Consider the following 24398-nt stretch of genomic DNA (forward strand, 5'->3'; position numbering starts at 1 on the left):
TCAAATAGAGAGGGAGAGAGAGGGTCAAATAGAGAGGGAGAGAGAGGGTTAAATAGAGAGTGAGAGAGAGGGTCAAATAGAGAGGGAGAGAGAGGGTTAAATAGAGAGGGGAGAGAGAGGGTCAAATAGAGAGGGAGAGAGAGGGTAAATAGAGAGGGAGAGAGAGGGTTAAATAGAGAGGGAGAGAGAGGTTAATAGAGAGAGAGAGGGTCAAATAGAGAGGGAGAGAGAGGGTTAAATAGAGAGGGAGAGAGAGGGTTAAATAGAGAGGGAGAGAGAGGGTCAAATAGAGAGGGAGAGAGAGGGTTAAATAGAGAGGGAGAGAGAGGGTCAAATAGAGAGGGAGAGAGAGGGTTAAATAGAGAGGGAGAGAGAGGGTCAAATAGAGAGGGAGAGAGAGGGTTTAAATAGAGAGGGAGAGAAAAGGTCAAAGAGAGAAGGAGAGAGAAATTAAAATTAAATAAAACCAATCGTTGAAATTGTTTTAACTTGTAGTCAGAAAATAAAAAAAAACATTCCCTCAACTGCGTTTCCCCCTCCAGTCAGCAGAGGGCGCTGTGAGTCTTTCAGGCCAGACTGCCAGAATGTGACGTGGTGGTGAACTGGACTCTTCTTTAAACAACAACAGCTAGTCGGTCGTCACTAGTTACCCCAGTCACAAAGTCATAATTATGGCTAAACCTCGCCCAATTCTCAATTCTACAACTTCTCTTATTAAAACCAGATTTTTAAACCTAACATAATGCCTAACCTTAAATGAAGACAACAAAAAATGTAATGTTTGTTTTCATATATTGTTTTTACGATAGCCAATGTTGACTTTGTGGCTGTAGTAACTACTGATAAGCCAACTAGTCAGCCATGTTCTTTATAGTTAAATGATAATGGTCAGCCACCTCGGTAGCTTGCTAGCTGAAACATTGAAGCTCTTTAGACTCGTTCATGTATATTATCCACTGTGTTTTTAAACTCACTTTTGTCGTCTAGCTAGTTATCCCATTTAATTTCATATTTACATTGTTGTTATTCATCACCGAAGGTAGCTGTCTGGTTTAGTTCACTAGCCTAGATAGCTAACTGTTAGCTAACATCTCCGACCATGAGTTCACTGAGCTACTCTCCTCCAGCTAAAGAAGAGGTCTGCTGGACGGAGAAAGAGGGTCTGTGGCTGAACGTTGTCGTGAAAGAAGAAGAGGAAGAGGAGGATGTCACAGTAACAAAAGTAGAGGATGAGGATGTTGCAGTGAAAGAAGAAGAGGACGAGAAAGAGGATGATTCAGATTTTGGAGAGGAGGGAGAGATGACTGGTATATTGGAAGAAGAAGAAGAAGAGGACGAGGATCTGATTAACCCCAGTAAGTAATTTACTGTCTTAAAACAGAAGCACAGTGCAATTGTTGAACTAAAGGGCAAAGTCACACGGTAAAGGAGTCACACTCCCACTATCAAATCGGCCATTTTTTGTTGTTGTTACAATCAGGGCCAAGTCTTGGTCTTTGGTGTCAGAAGTGATCGGACCTCGCATCCACGACAGTGCGTGTGCTTGGCCAGTGAGCGCGTTCCTGTAAGACGTAGAGCCGCAAGGAGGACGCGCTCTTTGAAAGGAGGGAGTTGTGTAACGTCACATCGACGTTGTATTGCTGCCTTCGGGGGAAGGGACAATTTGCACAATTTGACAACTGAAAAGGGGGGAAGGGAGAAAATGTTAAATTGCACCGCCATCTAACCCTACACCATCCCCCAAAACCCATCTAACCCTACACCATCCCCCAAAACCCATCTAACCCTACACCATCCCCATCACCCATCTAACCCTACACCATCCCCAAAACCCATCTAACCCTACACCATCCCCATCACCCATCTAACCCTACACCATCCCCCACCACCCCATCTAACCCTACACCATCCCCATCCCCATCACCCATCTAACCCTACACCATCCCCAAAACCCATCTAACCCTACACCATCCCATCACCCATCTAACCCTACACCATCCCCCACCACCCCATCTAACCCTACACCATCCCCATCACCCATCTAACCCTACACCATCCCCATCACCCATCTAACCCTACACCATCCCCACCACCCATCTAACCCTACACCATCCCCATCACCCATCTAACCCTACACCATCCCCCACCACCCATCTAAACCTACACCATCCCCCACCACCCATCTAACCCTACACCATCCCCCACCACCCATCTAACCCTACACCATCACCCACCACCCATCTAACCCTACACCATCCCCCAAAACCCATCTAACCCTACACCATCCCCCAAAACCATCTAACCCTACACCATCACCCATCTAACCCTACACCATCCCCCACCACCCATCTAACCCTACACCATCCCCCAAAACCCATCTAACCCTACACCATCACCCATCTAACCCTACACCATCCCCACCACCCATCTAACCCTACACCATCCCCCACCACCCATCTAAACCTACACCATCCCCACCACCCATTTAACCCTACAACCATCACCCACCACCCATCTAACCCTACACCATCCCCACCACCCATCTAACCCTACACCATCACCCATCTAACCCTACACCATCCCACCACCCATCTAACCCTACACCATCCCCCACCACCCATCTAAACCTACACCATCCCCCACCACCCATCTAACCCTACACCATCACCCACCACCCATCTAACCCTACACCATCCCCCAAAACCCATCTAACCCTACACCATCACCCCATCTAACCCTACACCATCCCCCACCACCCATCTAACCCTACACCATCCCCACCACCCATCTAACCCTACACCATCCCCACCACCCATCTAACCCTACACCATCCCCACCACCCATCTAAACCTACACCATCCCCCACCACCCATCTAAACCTACACCATCCCCACCACCCATCTAAACCTACACCATCCCCCACCACCCATCTAAACCTACACCATCCCCCACCACCCATCTAACCCTACACCATCCCCACCACCCATCTAACCCTACACCATCACCCACCACCCATCTAACCCTACACCATCCCCCACCACCCATCTAACCCTACACCATCCCCCACCACCCATCTAACCCTACACCATCCCCCACCACCCATCTAACCCTACACCATCCCCACCACCCATCTAACCCTACACCATCCCCCACCACCCATCTAACCCTACACCATCCCCATCACCCATCTAACCCTACACCACCCACCAACCCATCTAACCCTACACCATCCCCATCACCCATCTAACCCTACACCCTCCCCATCACCCATCTAACCCTACACCATCCCCATCACCCATCTAACCCTACACCCATCCCCACCACCCATCTAACCCTACACCATCCCCACCACCCATCTAACCCTACACCATCCCCACCACCCATCTAACCCTACACCATCCCCCACCACCCATCTACACCTACAACCATCCCCCACCACCCATCTAACCCTACACCATCCCCCACCACCCATCTAACCCTACACCATCACCCACCACCCATCTAACCCTACACCATCCCCCAAAACCCATCTAACCCTACAACCATCACCCATCTAACCCTACACCATCCCCCACCACCCATCTAACCCTACACCATCCCCCAAAACCCATCTAACCCTACACCATCACCCATCTAACCCTACAACCATCCCCCACCACCCATCTAACCCTACACCATCCCCCACCACCCATCTAAACCTACACCATCCCCCACCACCCATCTAAACCTACACCATCCCCCACCACCCATCTAACCCTACACCATCACCCACCACCCATCTAACCCTACACCATCCCCCAAAACCCATCTAACCCTACACCATCACCCATCTAACCCTACACCATCCCCACCACCCATCTAACCCTACACCATCCCCCACCACCCATCTAACCTACACCATCCCCCACCACCCATCTAACCCTACACCATCACCCACCACCCATCTAACCCTACACCATCCCCCAAAACCCATCTAACCCTACACCATCACCCATCTAACCCTACAACCATCCCCCACCACCCATCTAACCCTACACCATCCCCCACCACCCATCTAACCCTACACCATCACCCACCACCCATCTAACCCTACACCATCCCCCACCACCCATCTAACCCTACACCCTCCCCCACCACCCATCTAACCCTACACCATCCTCCACCACCCATCTAACCCTACACCGTCACCCATCTAAACCTACACCATCCCCCACCACCCATCTAACCCTACACCATCCCCACCACCCATCTAACCCTACACCATCCCCACCACCCATCTAAACCTACACCATCCCCACCACCCATCTAAACCTACACCATCCCCCACCACCCATCTAAACCTACACCATCCCCCACCACCCATCTAAACCTACACCATCCCCCCACCCACCCATCTAAACCTACACCATCCCCCACCACCCATCTAACCCTACACCATCCCCCACCACCCATCTAAACCTACACCATCCCCCACCACCCATCTAAACCTACACCATCCCCCCACCACCCATCTAAACCTACACCATCCCCACCAGCCCATCTAACCCGTACACCATCCCCCACACCCATCTAAACCCTACACCATCCCCCACCACCCATCTAACCCTACACCATCCCCCACCACCCAATCTAACCCTACACCATCACCCACCACCCATCTAACCTACACCATCCCCCAAAACCCATCTAACCCTACACCATCACCCATCTAACCCTACACCATCCCCACCACCCATCTAACCCACACATCCCCCAAAACCCATCTAACCCTACACCATCACCCATCTAACCCTACACCATCCCCCACCACCCATCTAACCCTACACATCCCCACCCACCCATCTAAACCTACACCATCCCCCACCACCCATCTAAACCTACACCATCCCCACCACCCATCTAACCCTACACCATCACCCAGCCACCCATCTAAACCTACAACCATCCCCCAAAACCCATCTAACCCTACACCATCACCCATCTAACCCTACACCATCCCCACCACCCATCTAACCCTACACCATCCCCCACCACCCATCTAAACCTACCCAATTCCCCCACCACCCATCTAACCCTACACCATCACCCACCACCCATCTAACCCCTACACCATCCCCCAAAACCCATCTAACCCTACACCATCACCCATCTAACCCTACACCATCCCCACCACCCATCTAACCCGACACCATCCCCCCACCACCCATCTAACCCTACACCATCACCCACCACCCATCTAACCCTACACCATCCCCCACCACCCATCTAACCCTACACCCTCCCCCACCACCCATCTAACCCTACACCATCCTCCACCACCCATCTAACCCTACAACCACTACCCAGTCAAACTACCACCATCCCCACCACCCATCTAACCCTACACCATCCCCACCACCCATCTGAACCCTAACACCATCCCCCACCACCCTCTAAACCTGACACCATCCCTCACCACCCATCTAAACCTACACCATCCCCCACCACCCATCTAAACCTACACCATCCCCACCACCCATCTAAACCTACACCATCCCCCACCACCCATCTAAACCTACACCATCCCCCACCACCCATCTAACCCTACACCATCCCCCACCACCCATCTAACCCTACACCATCCCCCACCACCCATCTAACCTACACCATCCCCCACCACCCATCTAAACCTACACCATCCCCCACCACCCATCTAACCCTACACCATCCCCCACCACCCATCTAAACCTACACCATCCCCCACCACCCATCTAACCCTACACCATCCCCCACCACCCATCTAAACCTACACCATCCCCCACCACCCATCTAACCCTACACCATCACCCACCACCCATCTAACCCTACACCATCCCCCAAAACCCATCTAACCCTACACCATCACCCATCTAACCCTACACCATCCCCCACCACCCATCTAACCCTACACCATCCCCCACCACCCATCTAACCCTACACCATCACCCCCCACCCATCTAACCCTACACCATCCCCCACCACCCATCTAACCCTACACCCTCCCCCACCACCCATCTAACCCTACACCATCCCCCACCACCCATCTAACCCTACACCATCACCCATCACCCATCTAAACCTACACCATCCCCATCACCCATCTAACCCTACACCATCCCCCACCACCCATCTAACCCTACACCATCCCCACCACCCATCTAACCCTACACCATCCCCCACCCATCTAACCCTACACCATCCCCACCACCCATCTAAACCTACACCATCCCCACCACCCATCTAAACCTACACCATCCCCCACCACCCATCTAAACCTACACCATCCCCCACCACCCATCTAACCCTACACCATCACCCACCACCCATCTAACCCTACACCATCCCCCACCACCCATCTAACCCTACACCATCCCCACCACCCATCTAACCCTACACCATCACCCACCACCCATCTAACCCTACACCATCCCCCACCACCCATCTACCCTACCCATCCCCACCACCCATCTAACCCTACACCATCCCCACCACCCATCTACCCTACCCACCATCCCCCACCACCCATCTAACCCTACAGACACCATCCCCACCACCCATCTAACCCTACAACCATCCCCCACCAACCCATCTAACACTACACCCTCCCCCACCACCCATCTAACCCTCACCATCACCCACCACCATATAACCCTACACCATCCCCCACCACCCATCTAACCCTACACCATCCCCCACCACCCATCTAACCCTACACCATCCCCCACCACCCATCTACCCTACACCATCCCCCCACCACCACCATCCCCCACCACCCATCTAACCCTACACCATCCCCCACCACCCATCTAACCCTACACCATCACCCACCACCCATCTAACCCTACACCATCACCCACCACCATCTAACCTGCACCATCCCCCACCACCCATCTAACCCTACACCATCCTCCCCACCCCCATCTAACCCTACACCATCCCCAAAACCATCTAACCCTACACCATCCCCCACCACCCATCTCAACCTGCAACCATTCCCCCCACCCACCCATCTAACCCTACACCATCCCCCACCACCCACTAACCCTACCACCATCCCCACACCCTCTAACCCTACACCCTCCCCATCACCCATCTAACCCAACACCATCCCCCACCACCCATCTAACCCTAACACCATCCCCCACCACCCATCTAACCCTACACATCCCCAAAACCATCCTAACCCTTACACCATCCCCACCACCCATCTAAAGCTGCACCATCCCCCACCACCCATCTAACCCTACACCATCCCCCACCACCCATCTAACCCTACACCATCCCCCACCACCCATCTAACCCTACCACCCTCCCCCCACCCATCTAACCCACACACCCTCCCCACCACCCATCTAACCCTACACCATCCCCCACCACCATCTAACCTACACCATCCCCACCACCCATCTAACCCTACACCATCCCCCACCACCCAATCTAACCATACACCATCCCCCACCACCCATCTAACCCTACACCATCCCCCACCACCCATCTAACCCTACACCATCCCCCACCACCCATCTAACCCTACACCATCACCCACCACCCATCTAACCCTACACCCATCACACACCCATCCTAACCCTACACTCCCCACCACCATCTAACCCTACACCCATCACCCCACCACCCATCTAACCCTACACCATCCCCCCAAAACCCCATCTAACCCTACCACCATCACCCATCTAACCCTACACCATCCCCCACCACCCATCTAACCCTACACCATCCCCCAAAACCCATCTAACCCTACACCATCACCCATCTAACCCTACACCATCCCCACCACCCATCTAACCCTACACCATCCCCCACCACCCATCTAAACCTTACACCATCCCCCACACCCCATCTAACCCTACACCATCACCCACCACCCATCTAACCCTACACAATCCCCCAAAACCCATCTAACCCTACACCATCACCCATCTAACCCTACACCATCCCCCACCACCCATCTAAACCTACACCATCCCCCACCACCCATCTAACCCTACACCATCACCCACCACCCATCTAACCCTACACCATCCCCCAAAACCCATCTAACCCTACACCCATCACCCATCTAACCCTACACCATCCCCCAAAACCCATCTAACCCTACACCATCACCCATCTAACCCTACACATCCCCCACCACCCATCTAACCCTACACATCCCCCACCACCCATCTAAACCCTACACCATCAACCCCACCACCCATCTAACCCTACACCATCCCCAAAACCCATCTAAACCCTACACCATCCCCCACCACCCATCTAACCCTACACCATCCCCCACCACCCATCTAACCCTACAACCATCCCCCACCACCCATCTAACCCTACAACCCTCCCCATCACCCATCTAACCCAACACCATCCCCACCACCCCTCTAACCCTACACCATCCCCCACCACCCATCTAACCCTACACCATCCCCCACCACCCATCTAACCCTACACCCCTCCCCATCACCCATCTAACCCAACACCATCCCCCATCCCCCCACCACCCATCTAACCCTACACACCATCCCCCACCACCCATCTAACCCTACACCATCCCCCACCACCCATCTAACCCTACACCATCCCCCACCCACCACCCATCTAACCCTACACCATCCCCACCACCCATCTAACCCTACACCATCCCCACCACCCATCTAACCCTACACCATCCCCCACCACCCATCTAACCCTACACCATCCCCCACCACCCATCTAACCCTACACCATCCCCACCACCCATCTAACCCTACACCATCCCCACCACCCATCTAACCTACACCATCCCCACCACCCATCTAACCCTACACCATCCCCCACCACCCATCTAACCCTACACCATCCCCACCACCCATCTAACCCTACAACCATCCCCCACCACCCATCTAACCCTACACCATCCCCACCACCCAATCTAACCCTACACCATCCCCCACCACCCATCTAACCCTACACCATCACCCACCACCATCTAACCCTACACCATCCCCCACCACCATCTAACCCTACACCATCCCCCACCCATCTAACCCGACACCCTCCCCATCACCATCTAACCCTACACCATCCCCCACCACCCATCTAACCCTACACCCCTCCCCATCACCCATCTAACCCTACACCCTCCCCATCACCCATCTAACCCTACACCATCCCCCACCACCCATCTAACCCTACACCATCCCCACCACCCATCTAACCCTACACCAGCCCCATCACCCATCTAACCCTACACCCTCCCCATCACCCATCTAACCCTACACCATCCCACACCACCCATCTAACCCTACACCATCCCACACCACCCATCTAACCCTACACCATCCCACACCACCCATCTAACCCTACACCATCCCCACCACCCATCTAACCCTACACCATCCCCATCACCCATCTAAACCCTACACCCTCCCCATCACCATCTAACCCTACACCATCCCCCACCACCCATCTAACCCTACACCCATCCCCCACCACCCATCTAACCCTACACCATCCCCACCACCCATCTAACCCTACACCATCCCCACCACCCATCTAACCCTACACCATCCCCCACCACCCATCTAACCCTACACCATCCCCCACCACCCATCTAACCCTACACCATCCCCCACCACCCATCTAACCCTACACCATCCCCCACCACCCATCTAACCCTACACCATCACCCACCACCCATCTAACCCTACACCATCCCCACCACCCATCTAAACCTGCCAATTGTGCGCCGCCCTATGGTACTCTCGATCACGGCTGGTTGTGATACAGCCTGGAATCGACCCAGGGTCTGTAGGGGACACCTCTAGCACTGAGATGCAGTGTCTTAGACCGCTGCAACCACTTGGGAGCCAACCCATACCACTACTTTGGCCATATAGGATCCTACACCAACCCATACCACTACTTTGGCCCTATAGGATCCTACACCAACCCATACCACTACTTGGCCCTATAGGATCCTACACCAACCCATACCACTACTTGGGCCATATAGGATCCTACACCAGGCCATCCCACTACTTTGGCCCTATAGGATCCTACACCAACCCATACCACTACTTTGGCCCTATAGGATCCTACACCATCCCACTACTTTAACCCTAAAGGATCCTACACCATCCCATCCCACTACTTTAACCCTAAAGGATCCTACACCATCCCATCCCACTACGTTAACCCTAAAGGATCCTACACCATCCCACTACTTTAACCCTAAAGGATCCTACACCATCCCACTACTTTAACCCTAAAGGATCCTACACCATCCCACTACTTTAACCCTAAAGGATCCTACACCATCCCATCCCACTACTTTAACCCTAAAGGATCCTACACCATCCCACTACTTTAACCCTAAAGGATCCTACACCATCCCACTACTTTAACCCTAAAGGATCCTACACCATCCCAGCCCACTACTTTAACCCTATAGGATCCAACACCATCCCATCCCACTACTTTAACCCTATAGGATCCTACACCAATCCACTACTTTAACCCTAAAGGATCCTACACCATCCCACTACTTTAACCCTATAGGATCCTACACCATCCCACTACTTTAACCCTAAAGGATCCTACACCATCCCACTACTTTAACCCTAAAGGATCCTACAACCATCCCATCCCACTACTTTAACCCTAAAGGATCCTACACCATCCCACTACTTTAACCCTAAAGGATCCAACACCATCCCACTACTTTAACCCTAAAGGATCCTACACCATCCCACTACTTTAACCCTATAGGATCCTACACCATCCCACTACTTTAACCCTAAAGGATCCTACACCATCCCATCCCACTACTTTAACCCTAAAGGATCCTACACCATCCCACTACTTTAACCCTATAGGATCCTACACCATCCCACTACTTTAACCCTAAAGGATCCTACACCATCCCACTACTTTAACCCTAAAGGATCCTATACCATCCCACTACTTTAACCCTAAAGGATCCAACACCATCCCACTACTTTAACCCTAAAGGTTCCTACACCATCCCACTACTTTAACCCTATAGGATCCTACACCATCCCACTACTTTAACCCTAAAGGATCCAACACCATCCCATCCCACTACTTTAACCCTATAGGATCCAACACCATCCCATCCCACTACTTTAACCCTATAGGATCCTACACCAATCCACTACTTTAACCCTAAAGGATCCTACACCATCCCACTACTTTAACCCTATAGGATCCTACACCATCCCACTACTTTAACCCTAAAGGATCCTACACCATCCCACTACTTTAACCCTAAAGGATCCTACACCATCCCATCCCACTACTTTAACCCTAAAGGATCCTACACCATCCCACTACTTTAACCCTAAAGGATCCAACACCATCCCACTACTTTAACCCTAAAGGATCCTACACCATCCCACTACTTTAACCCTATAGGATCCTACACCATCCCACTACTTTAACCCTAAAGGATCCTACACCATCCTACTACTTTAACCCTAAAGGATCCTACACCATCCCACTACTTTAACCCTAAAGGATCCTACACCATCCCATCCCACTACTTTAACCCTATAGGATCCTACACCATTCCACTACTTTAACCCTATAGGATCCTACACCATCCCACTACTTTAACCCTAAAGGATCCTACACCATCCCACTACTTTAACCCTAAATGATCCTACACCATACCACTACTTTAACCCTAAAGGATCCTACACCATCCCACTACTTTAACCCTATAGGATCCTACACCATCCCACTACTTTAACCCTATAGGATCCTACACCATCCTACTACTTTAACCCTAAAGGATCCTACACCATCCCACTACTTTAACCCTAAAGTATCCTACACCATCCCACTACTTTAACCCTAAAGGATCCTACACCATCCCACTACTTTAACCCTATAGGATCCTACACCATCCCATCCCACTACTTTAACCCTATAGGTTCCTACACCATCCCACTACTTTAACCCTATAGGATCCTACACCATCCCACTACTTTAACCCTAAAGGATCCTACACCATCCCACTACTTTAACCCTAAAGGATCCTACACCATCCCACTACTTTAACCCTATAGGATCCTACACCATCCCATCCCACTACTTTAACCCTATAGGATCCTACACCATCCCATCCCACTACTTTAACCCTATAGGATCCTACACCATCCCATCCCACTACTTTAACCCTAAAGGATCCTACACCATCCCACTACTTTAACCCTATAGGATCCTACACCATCCCATCCCACTACTTTAACCCTATAGGTTCCTACACCATCCCACTACTTTAACCCTATAGGATCCTACACCATCCCACTACTTTAACCCTAAAGGATCCTACACCATCCCACTACTTTGGCCCTATAGGATCCTACACCAACCCATACCACTACTTTGGCCCTATAGGATCCTACACCATCCCACTACTTTAACCCTAAAGGATCCTACACCATCCCATCCCACTACTTTAACCCTAAAGGATCCTACACCATCCCATCCCACTACGTTAACCCTAAAGGATCCTACACCATCCCACTACTTTAACCCTAAAGGATCCTACACCATCCCACTACTTTAACCCTAAAGGATCCTACACCATCCCACTACTTTAACCCTAAAGGATCCTACACCATCCCATCCCACTACTTTAACCCTAAAGGATCCTACACCATCCCACTACTTTAACCCTAAAGGATCCTACACCATCCCACTACTTTAACCCTAAAGGATCCTACACCATCCCAGCCCACTACTTTAACCCTATAGGATCCAACACCATCCCATCCCACTACTTTAACCCTATAGGATCCTACACCAATCCACTACTTTAACCCTAAAGGATCCTACACCATCCCACTACTTTAACCCTATAGGATCCTACACCATCCCACTACTTTAACCCTAAAGGATCCTACACCATCCCACTACTTTAACCCTAAAGGATCCTACACCATCCCATCCCACTACTTTAACCCTAAAGGATCCTACACCATCCCACTACTTTAACCCTAAAGGATCCAACACCATCCCACTACTTTAACCCTAAAGGATCCTACACCATCCCACTACTTTAACCCTATAGGATCCTACACCATCCCACTACTTTAACCCTAAAGGATCCTACACCATCCCATCCCACTACTTTAACCCTAAAGGATCCTACACCATCCCACTACTTTAACCCTATAGGATCCTACACCATCCCACTACTTTAACCCTAAAGGATCCTACACCATCCCACTACTTTAACCCTAAAGGATCCTATACCATCCCACTACTTTAACCCTAAAGGATCCAACACCATCCCACTACTTTAACCCTAAAGGTTCCTACACCATCCCACTACTTTAACCCTATAGGATCCTACACCATCCCACTACTTTAACCCTAAAGGATCCAACACCATCCCATCCCACTACTTTAACCCTATAGGATCCAACACCATCCCATCCCACTACTTTAACCCTATAGGATCCTACACCAATCCACTACTTTAACCCTAAAGGATCCTACACCATCCCACTACTTTAACCCTATAGGATCCTACACCATCCCACTACTTTAACCCTAAAGGATCCTACACCATCCCACTACTTTAACCCTAAAGGATCCTACACCATCCCATCCCACTACTTTAACCCTAAAGGATCCTACACCATCCCACTACTTTAACCCTAAAGGATCCAACACCATCCCACTACTTTAACCCTAAAGGATCCTACACCATCCCACTACTTTAACCCTATAGGATCCTACACCATCCCACTACTTTAACCCTAAAGGATCCTACACCATCCTACTACTTTAACCCTAAAGGATCCTACACCATCCCACTACTTTAACCCTAAAGGATCCTACACCATCCCATCCCACTACTTTAACCCTATAGGATCCTACACCATTCCACTACTTTAACCCTATAGGATCCTACACCATCCCACTACTTTAACCCTAAAGGATCCTACACCATCCCACTACTTTAACCCTAAATGATCCTACACCATACCACTACTTTAACCCTAAAGGATCCTACACCATCCCACTACTTTAACCCTATAGGATCCTACACCATCCCACTACTTTAACCCTATAGGATCCTACACCATCCTACTACTTTAACCCTAAAGGATCCTACACCATCCCACTACTTTAACCCTAAAGTATCCTACACCATCCCACTACTTTAACCCTAAAGGATCCTACACCATCCCACTACTTTAACCCTATAGGATCCTACACCATCCCATCCCACTACTTTAACCCTATAGGTTCCTACACCATCCCACTACTTTAACCCTATAGGATCCTACACCATCCCACTACTTTAACCCTAAAGGATCCTACACCATCCCACTACTTTAACCCTAAAGGATCCTACACCATCCCACTACTTTAACCCTATAGGATCCTACACCATCCCATCCCACTACTTTAACCCTATAGGATCCTACACCATCCCATCCCACTACTTTAACCCTATAGGATCCTACACCATCCCATCCCACTACTTTAACCCTAAAGGATCCTACACCATCCCACTACTTTAACCCTATAGGATCCTACACCATCCCATCCCACTACTTTAACCCTATAGGTTCCTACACCATCCCACTACTTTAACCCTATAGGATCCTACACCATCCCACTACTTTAACCCTAAAGGATCCTACACCATCCCACTACTTTAACCCTATAGGATCCTACACCATCCCATCCCACTACTTTAACCCTATAGGATCCTACACCATCCCATCCCACTACTTTAACCCTATAGGATCCTACACCATCCCATCCCACTACTTTAACCCTATAGGATCCTACACCATCCCACTACTTTAACCCTAAAGGATCCTACACCATCCCACTACTTTAACCCTAAAGGATCCTACACCATCCCATCCCACTACTTTAACCCTATAGGATCCTACACCATCCCACTACTTTAACCCTAAAGGATCCTATACCATCCCACTACTTTAACCCTAAAGGATCCTACACCATCCCACTACTTTAACCCTAAAGGATCCTACACCATCCCACTACTTTAACCCTAAAGGATCCTACACCAGGCCACTACTTTAACCCTATAGGATCCTACACCATCCCACTACTTTAACCCTAAAGGATCCAACACCATCCCACTACTTTAACCCTAAAGCATCCTACACCATCCCACTACTTTAACCCTAAAGGATCCTACACCATCCCACTACTTTAACCCTAAAGGATCCTACACCATCCCACTACTTTAACCCTAAAGTATCCTACACCTTCCCACTACTTTAACCCTAAAGGATCTTACACCTTCCCACTACTTTAACCCTAAAGGATCCTACACCATCCCACTACTTTAACCCTAAAGGATCCTACACCATCCCACTACTTTAACCCTAAAGGATCCTACACCATCCCACTACTTTAAGCCTAAAGGATCCTACACCATCCCATCCCACTACTTTAACCCTAAAGGATCCTACACCATCCCACTACTTTAACCCTAAAGGATCCTACACCATCCCACTACTTTAACCCTAAAGGATCCTACACCATCCCACTACTTTAACCCTAAAGGATCCTACACCATCCCACTACTTTAACCCTAAAGGATCCTACACCATCCCACTACTTTAACCCTAAAGGATCCTACACCAGCCCACTACTTTAACCCTAAATGATCCTACACCAGGCCACTACTTTAACCCTAAATTATCCTACACCAGCCCGTCTACCTGGGAGGATGGAACCCCGTCCCTCCAAACAATAAATCAAGTTTAGGGAAAAGGGCATCTTTCAGCTGTCCTTTTGCATTTATTGATGGAATGAAGAATGGATTGCCCGGACGTCAAGTGAATGTCTCTGTACTGACTGACTTAAACGCTGTGTTCTCAGGTATATTGCTACAATCAATTGACATTGATGTGGTCCTATTCTTTCTAAGTCAAATGAAAACGCTACCAGTTCGCTAAATTACTCCTAAGTCCATTGTCATTTTTACATTCACACTGGTTCATCATATTGATCACAACTACCTCGGTTTACAGCCTGGTCTCACAGACTAGACGTAACATAGTAAAAAATAATCAACTACCTCGGTTTACAGCCTGGTCTCACAGACTAGACGTAACAAAGTAAAAAATAATCAACTACCTCGGGTTACAGCCTGGTCTCACAGACTAGACGTAACATAGTAACTTGCAAGAATTTCACCAATTTTACTGAGCTACAGTTCATATAAACAAATCAGTCAATTGAAATAAATTCATTAGGCCCTAATCTAGGGATTTCACTTGACTGGGAAGGCGTGCAGCCAATCAGAATACGTTTTCCCCCTACAAAATGTCTTTATTACAGACAGAAAAAGTTCAGTTTCATCAGTTGTCTGGGTGGCTGGTCTCAAACGAATGTGGAGGTCCTGGGTCTGTGGTTGTGAAACCTGTTGGAAATTCTACCAAATTCGCTAAAACGACGTTGGAAGCGGCTTATGGTAGAGAAATTAACATTAGATTCTCTGGCAACAGCTCTGGTGGGCATACAGTATATATTTAACCAGTTATTCATATCAATGTATTTTGGTTTTATTCTTTTTTTGTTATTTAGCAGACGCTCTTATGCATTTACAGGAGCACCATCTGGGACCATTCAACAGTCTAGATTTACCAGGTTATTACTAAATAAACTGTTCACCATCTGGGACCATTCAACAGTCTAGATTTACCAGGTTATTACTAAATAAACTGTTCACCATCTGGGACCATTCAACAGTCTAGATTTACCAGGTTATTACTTCTAAATAAACTGTTCACCATCTGGGACCATTCAACAGTCTAGATTTACCAGGTTATTACTAAATAAACTGTTCACCATCTGGGACCATTCAACAGTCTAGATTTACCAGGTTATTACTTCTAAATAAACTGTTCAGCATCTGGGACCATTCAACAGTCTAGATTTTCCAGGTTATTACTAAATAAACTGTTCACCATCTGGGACCATTCAACAGTCTAGATTTACCAGGTTATTACTAAATAAACTGTTCACCATCTGGGACCATTCAGCAATCTAGATTTACCAGGTTATTACTAAATAAACTGTTCACCATCTGGGACCATTCAACAGTCTAGATTTACCAGGTTATTACTAAATAAACTGTTCACCATCTGGGACCATTCAACAGTCTAGATTTACCAGGTTATTACTAAATAAACTGTTCACCATCTGGGACCCTTCAACAGTCTAGATTTACCAGGTTATTACTAAATAAACTGTTCACCATCTGGGACCCTTCAACAGTCTAGATTTACCAGGTTATTACTTCTAAATAAACTGTTCAGCATCTGGGACCATTCAACAGCCTAGATTTACCAGGTTATTACTAAATAAACTGTTCAGCATCTGGGACCATTCAACAGTCTAGATTTACCAGGTTATTACTAAATAAACTGTTCAGCATCTGGGACCATTCAACAGTCTAGATTTACCAGGTTATTACTAAATAAACTGTTCAGCATCTGGGACCATTCAACAGTCTAGATTTACCAGGTTATTACTAAATAAACTGTTCAGCATCTGGGACCATTCAACAGTCTAGATTTACCAGGTTATTACTAAATAAACTGTTCAGCATCTGGGACCATTCAACAGCCTAGATTTACCAGGTTTGTACTTCTAACCAAAAACACTATTTGGGGTTCTCATGGGCTTACAATTGTTGTTTTGATTATTGCTTGAACAGTCTATAAGATAATTGCTAGCAAAATACCTGTTTTAGATGCAGCACTTGTTAGCTTGAATGCTAAATGCTCACTGTCAGGCTGATGGAAAAGCCACAGAGCATTTTACTGGTTGTAGTTAGTATTTTTTAAAGTCTAAAGCGGTTTATTTGAGACGATGGCACAAACGTTATATTAAGCAGGTGATTCAAACAAGCTTTACAATTATAATCCAAAAGTAGTGTGAACTGTACTCATAAGCAACCTGTAAATGGAGGCTGTTTTTTCTGTCAACCTATGAGAACTTCCCTGAGTTTTCCCCCACGGTGGTGAATTAGTGAATAGCGACACAGACCTTAACAGTAGCTGGAAATGGTTAACCTCTCTGGGATATTCGGGACGGTAGCGTCCCACCCTGCCAATGGCCAGTGAAAGTACAGGGCGCCAAATTCAAAACAACAAGAATCTCATAATTAAAGGTCCTCAAGCACACAAGTATGTTACACCATTTTAAAGATAAAATTATCGTTAATCCAGCCACAGTGTGGGATTTCAAAAAGGCTTTACAGCGAAAGCACCACAAACGATTATGTTAGGTCACCACAAAGTCACAGAAAAACACAGCCAAAGCAGAAATATAGATAAAATGAATCACTAACCTTTGATGATCTTCATCAGATGACACTCATAGGACTTCATGTTACACGATACGTGTATGTTTTGTGCATATGTATATCCAAAAATCGTATTTTACATTGGCGTGTTATATTCAGTATTTCCAAAACATGCGACGATTTTGCAGAGCCACATCAATTTGCAGAAATACTCATTGCCAAGTCAAAAAATAATAATTCTAGCCAAAGATAGGAGTCACAAAAATGTTACACGATACATGTATGTTTTGTTCGATAATGTGCATACTTATATCCAAAAATCTCAGTTTACAGTGGCGCGTACAGTGCAGTAATGTTTTGATTCCAAAACATCCGGTGATTTTGCAGAAATACTCATATAAACATTGATAAAAGATACAACTGTTATACTTGGAACTTTAGTTAAACTTCTCCTTAATGGAACCACTGTGTCAGATTTTTTAAAAACTTTACGGAAAAAGCAATACCATGCAATGATCTGAGTACGGCGCTCAGAGACCAAAACAGCCAAGCAGATATCTGCCATGTTGTGCAGTCAACATTAGTCAGAAATAGCATTATAAATATTCACTTACCTTTGATGATCTTCATCAGAATGCACTCCCAGGAATCCCAGTTCCACAATAAATGTTTGATTTGTTTGATAAATTATGAACTTTATGTCCAAATACCCCCTTTTGTTAGGGCGTTTGGTAAACAAATCCAAACGCGCGTGCAAGTCCCCCCGAAAGGTCGGACAAAAAGTTCCATTACAGTCCGTAGAAACATGTCAAACGATGTATAGAATCAATCTTTAGGATGTTTTTAACATCCATCTTCAATAATGTTCCAACCGGAGAATTATTTTGTCTGTAGAAAAGCAATGGAACGCGAGGTAACTCTTACATGACCGCGCGTCATGAGCCCAAGGTACTCTGCCAGACACCTGACTCCTTCCCCTCTCATTCAGCCTCCCTTCACAGTAGAAGCCTCAAAGAAGGTTCTAAAGACTGTTGGCATCTAGTGGAAGCCTTAGGACGTGCAAGTTGACCAATATCCCACTGTATCTTCAATAGGGGCTGAGTTGGAAAACCTACAGGCCTCAGATTTCCCACTTCCTGGTTGAAATTTTCTTAGGTTTTCGCCTGCCATATGAGGTCTGTTATACTCACAGACATCTTTCAAACGGTTTTAGTTACTTCAGAGTGTTTTCTATCCAAATATACTAATTATATGCATATTCTAGCTTTTATGCCTGAGTAGCAGGCAGTTTACTCTGGGCACCTTATTCTTCCAAGCTACTCAATACTGCCCCCCATGTCACCAAGAAGTTAAAGTGAGTTTCCTTGAGTAGCACACCCGATCTTGCTCTAAAAGTTTGTTGTAATAATCAGAATACATTGTGAAAAAACTACAATCTCGCCAATTTCTTTGCTATACGCAGATATACTACATCCATAACTAAAGGTTTCTGCATTCTCAGGGAGGTGTTTCTGCAACCAAATTGCTTGCGCATCGCCCTCGTGCTGAAAGTTTAGCAAACACAGAAAGGGGCCAATATTGATGAAGTGGTCTGCTACACTGCTTTGAGTTTCTGCAATAATAATAATAATATTTTTTAGCCTAGAATCATAAATGTTACTTCTGAAGTGAGAGGAAAAATAAGACAGTATTACTGTTGTTGAAACCGACTGTCATATTATTTTCATTACAGATGTAAATTGTTGTACTACAACAAGGGGGCATCACCTTTCAGCTAAAATAAGCAGTGGCCCTTGAATCATCTGTCTGACTTTGTTGTTCACACAGGAGAGAGACGTGACTATCGTGGATCCTCTGGGGAGCCTCAACAACATCATGATGCTGATGAGGCAGAGAAGAGTCTCTTCACATCAGAACACCTCAAGAAACACCAGCGGAAACCCACAGGGAAGAAACTTCACCACTGCTCTGACTGTGGGAAGAGTTACTCAAGATCAGATTCACTAAAAGTACACCAGAGAATTCACACTGGAGAGACATCTCACTGCTGCTCTGACTGTGGGAAGAGGTTTACCTCTTCAGCAGACCTCAAAAGACATCAGAGAATCCATACAGGAGAGAAACCTTATAGCTGTGATCAATGTGGAAAGAGTTTTAATGTTCCAAGCAGCCTGAAAACACACCAGAGAACACACACAGGGGAGAAACCTTATAGCTGCGCTGACTGTGGGAAGAGTTTCTCAAAATTATATACATTACAATCACACCAGAGAATTCACACTGGAGAGAAACTTTATAGCTGCTCTGACTGTGGGAAGAGTTTTTCAAAATTATATACATTACAATTACACCAGAGAATTCACACTGGAGAGAAACTTTTTAGCTGTGATCAATGTGGGAAAAGGTTTACTCACTCAAGCTGCCTGAAGGTACATCAGAGAACACACACAGGAGAGAAACCTTATAGCTGTGATCAGTGTGAGAAGAAATTTGTTACATCTAGCAGTCTGACTATACACCGGAGATCTCACACAGGAGAGAAACCTTATAGCTGTGATCAATGTGTGAAAAGTTTTACTTCATCTAGCCATCTGACTATTCACCAGCGGACACACAAGAGAGAAACCTCATAGCTGTAATCAATGTGGGAAGAGCTTTATCCAAACATCCTGATATCACACCAGAGAACACACACAGGAGAGAACTCATAGCTGTGATCAATGTGATAAGAGATGCTGGTAAAATTTAGAAAATACATACATGAAGTTGTTTCATGATGTCAATAAAATGTCACAATGTAGAATGTTATTAACATTGTAGTAGGATTATTTTAATGATGTCACAATGTAGAATGTTATTAACATTGTAGTAGGATTATTTTAATGATGTCACAATGTAGAATGTTATTAACATTGTAGTAGGATTATTTTAATGATGTCACAATGTAGAATGTTATTAACATTGTAGTAGGATTATTTTAATGCTGTCACAATGTAGAATCGTAAACATTTGACCCCCTGTTCTATTCATTTCAGCGTGATATAGATATTAGCCTCGGGATGAATCCAGGCCTCATCAGGGGAAGTAATGAGTACTATTTATTTGATTAACAAAAAAGTGATTAACAAGAAAAAGAGTTGTTACACTTGGCGCCCCATTTGAATGAGAATAGAGCACTTCAAAATGTAGCTAGCTGTTTTCTGCAGGTTGTCCTCTAACCAGTGAGGTAAAATATATCTCACATTTCTGTGTGTTTTTTTTAGTTGTGTTAGATTCAACAGCACATACAACCTGATTTCCCCCCCCTAATAGATTGCCAGTTGTCAAAACAACAGCGTAAGTAATATACTTAGTTACTGACTGACTTTATTGTCCCCATGGGGAAATGTACACATTTAAAGTGGTGTTTAAATACAAAACAAGATTGACAACTTTCATAACAGTTACATAGCTATAAAAATAATAATAGTAAGAAATAAGAAGTACAACTTTTTTTTTAAAGAAGAAAAGACTAGCCTGCTGGACTTACAGGGTCAATGGGAACATTCACCCGAGCTATTTAGGAGGGATATCACACCTGGCATAAATGATTGTCTCGTTCTGTTTTTCCTGCTGAGGCCCTATACCTGCGCCCAGAGGGGAGTAATTCAAAGTCTTGAGGGTGGCTTGGGTCTAAAATGATGATATGATATGATTACTACTGTGGAACATGTTTGTGTAGATAGTACATTTTATGTTTAACTTTTCAATATCACAAACTGTTTCTATTGATTTGAACAAATTATAATCTTCAAATTATAAAAATAAAACAAAATAGCAAAATTAAATAAATAAAGATTTATTCATTTTTAAATTAGGACTATGCCCGATGTCTAATTATTTGTATAATTTTTTTTTTAAGTGAAAATTTAAAATACTAGTGCATTATTGTCAATACATATTAAACGGTGTTCGGTTTGGTTTGATATTTCAAAATATTTACATTTCATGTAACATTTTATTCATCAGAATTATTTGATACTTTTTCGGTACAATTATATTATTGGGCCCAGCGTCGTCCAGGTTTGGCTGTTGTTGGCAGTCTTTGTAAATAATCATTTGTTCTTAACTGACTTGCCTAGTTCAATAAAGGTTCAATTGAAAAAATTAAATGTTTTTTTTTAAATGAAAAATAGTATCAATTCATTATATCTTACACTATGTCAAAATAGTGCATACTGTGTACATTTTATAACTTTTCAACCAATCCAGTACATTTTTGTTGAAAATTTAGAAATTGTAGTGTAATATACACTGCTCAAAAAAATAAAGGGAACACTTAAACAACACAATGTAACTCCAAGTCAATCACACTTCTGTGAAATCCAACTGTCCACTTAGGAAGCAACACTGATTGACAATACATTTCACATGCTGTTGTGCAAATGGAATAGATAACAGGTGGAAATTATAGGCAATTAGCAAGACACCCCCAATAAAGGAGTGGTTCTGCAGGTGGTGACCACAGACCACTTCTCCGTTCCTATGCTTCCTGGCTGATGTTTTGGTCACTTTTGAATGCTGGCGGTGCTTTCACTCTAGTGGTAGCATGAGACGGAGTCTACAACCCACACAAATGGCTCAGGTAGTGCAGCTCATCCAGGATGGCACATCAATGCGAGCTGTGGCAAGAAGGTTTGCTGTGTCTGTCAGCGTAGTGTCCAGAGCATGGAGGCGCTACCAGGAGACAGGCCAGTACATCAGGAGACGTGGAGGAGGCCGTAGGAGGGCAACAACCCAGCAGCAGGACTGCTACCTCCGCCTTTGTGCAAGGAGGAGCAAGAGGAGCATTGCCAGAGCCCTGCAAAATGACCTCCAGCAGGCCACAAATGTGCATGTGTCTGCTCAAACGGTCAGAAACAGACTCTATGAGGGTGGTATGAGGGCCCGACGTCCACAGGTGGGGGTTGTGCTTACCGCCCAACACCGTGCAGGACGTTTGGCATTTGCCAGAGAACACCAAAACAAATTCGCCACTGGTGCCATGTGCTGGGTTCCTCCTAATGCAAGACAATGCTAGACCTCATGTGGCTGGAGTGTGTCAGCAGTTCATGCAAGAGGAAGGCATTGATGCTATGGACTGGCCCGCCCGTTCCCCAGACCTGAATCCAATTGAGCACATCTGGAACATCATGTCTCGCTCCATCCACCAACGCCACGTTGCACCACAGACTGTCCAGGAGTTGGAGTTGGCGAATGCTTTAGTCCAGGTCTGGGAGGAGATCCCTCAGGAGACCATCCACCACCTCATCAGGAGCATGCCCAGGCGTTGTAGGGAGGTCATACAGGCACGTGGAGGCCACACACACTACTGAGCCTCATTTGGACTTGTTTTAAGGACATTACATCAAAGTTGGATCCGCCTGTAGTGTGGTTTTCCACTTTCATTTTTAATGTGACTCCAAATCCAGACCTCCATGGGTTGATAAATTTGATTTCCATTGATAATGTGTGATTTTGTTGTCAGCACATTCAACTATATAAAGAAAAAAGTATTTAATAAGAATATTTCATTCATTCAGATCTAGGATGTGTTATTTTAGTGTTCCCTTTATTTTTTTGAGCAGTGTACAAATCCCCATCGACTGGATGAGTCACCATTTAGTTTGGAAATGATCCAACCATTATGTAGGTTGGTGGAAATGATCCAACCATTATGTAGGTTGGTGGAAATAATCCTACCATTATGTAGGTTGGTAGAAATTATCCAATCATTATGTAGGTTGGTGGAAATGATCCAACCATTATGGAGGTTGGTGGAAATGATCCAACCATTATGTAGGTTGGAGGAAATGATCCAACCATTATGTAGGTTGGTAGAAATGATCCAACCATTATGTAGGTTGGTGGAAATGATCTAACCATTATGTAGGTTGGAGGAAATGATCCAACCAATATGTAGGTTGGTAGAAATGATCCAACCATTATGTAGGTTGGTGGAAATGATCCAACCATTATGTAGGTTGGTGGAAATGATCCAACCATTATGTAGGTTGGAGGAAATGATCCAACC

General features: G+C 46.3%; 1 protein-coding gene across 1 annotated transcript; it reads left to right on the forward strand.

Moving 5' to 3' along the window:
* Nucleotides 1-653: 653 nt before the first annotated feature.
* LOC116371425 (gastrula zinc finger protein XlCGF17.1-like) lies at nucleotides 654-22683 on the forward strand. Its single transcript, XM_031820290.1, has 2 exons — nucleotides 654-1355; nucleotides 20174-22683. Exons 1-2 carry the CDS (start codon nucleotides 1100-1102, stop codon nucleotides 20977-20979), a joined length of 1062 nt encoding a protein of 353 aa, XP_031676150.1. The 5' UTR covers nucleotides 654-1099; the 3' UTR covers nucleotides 20980-22683.
* Nucleotides 22684-24398: the final 1715 nt, after the last annotated feature.

This window comes from Oncorhynchus kisutch, unplaced genomic scaffold (genome assembly GCF_002021735.2).
Source record: "Oncorhynchus kisutch isolate 150728-3 unplaced genomic scaffold, Okis_V2 scaffold3219, whole genome shotgun sequence".
NCBI lineage: Eukaryota > Metazoa > Chordata > Actinopteri > Salmoniformes > Salmonidae > Oncorhynchus > Oncorhynchus kisutch.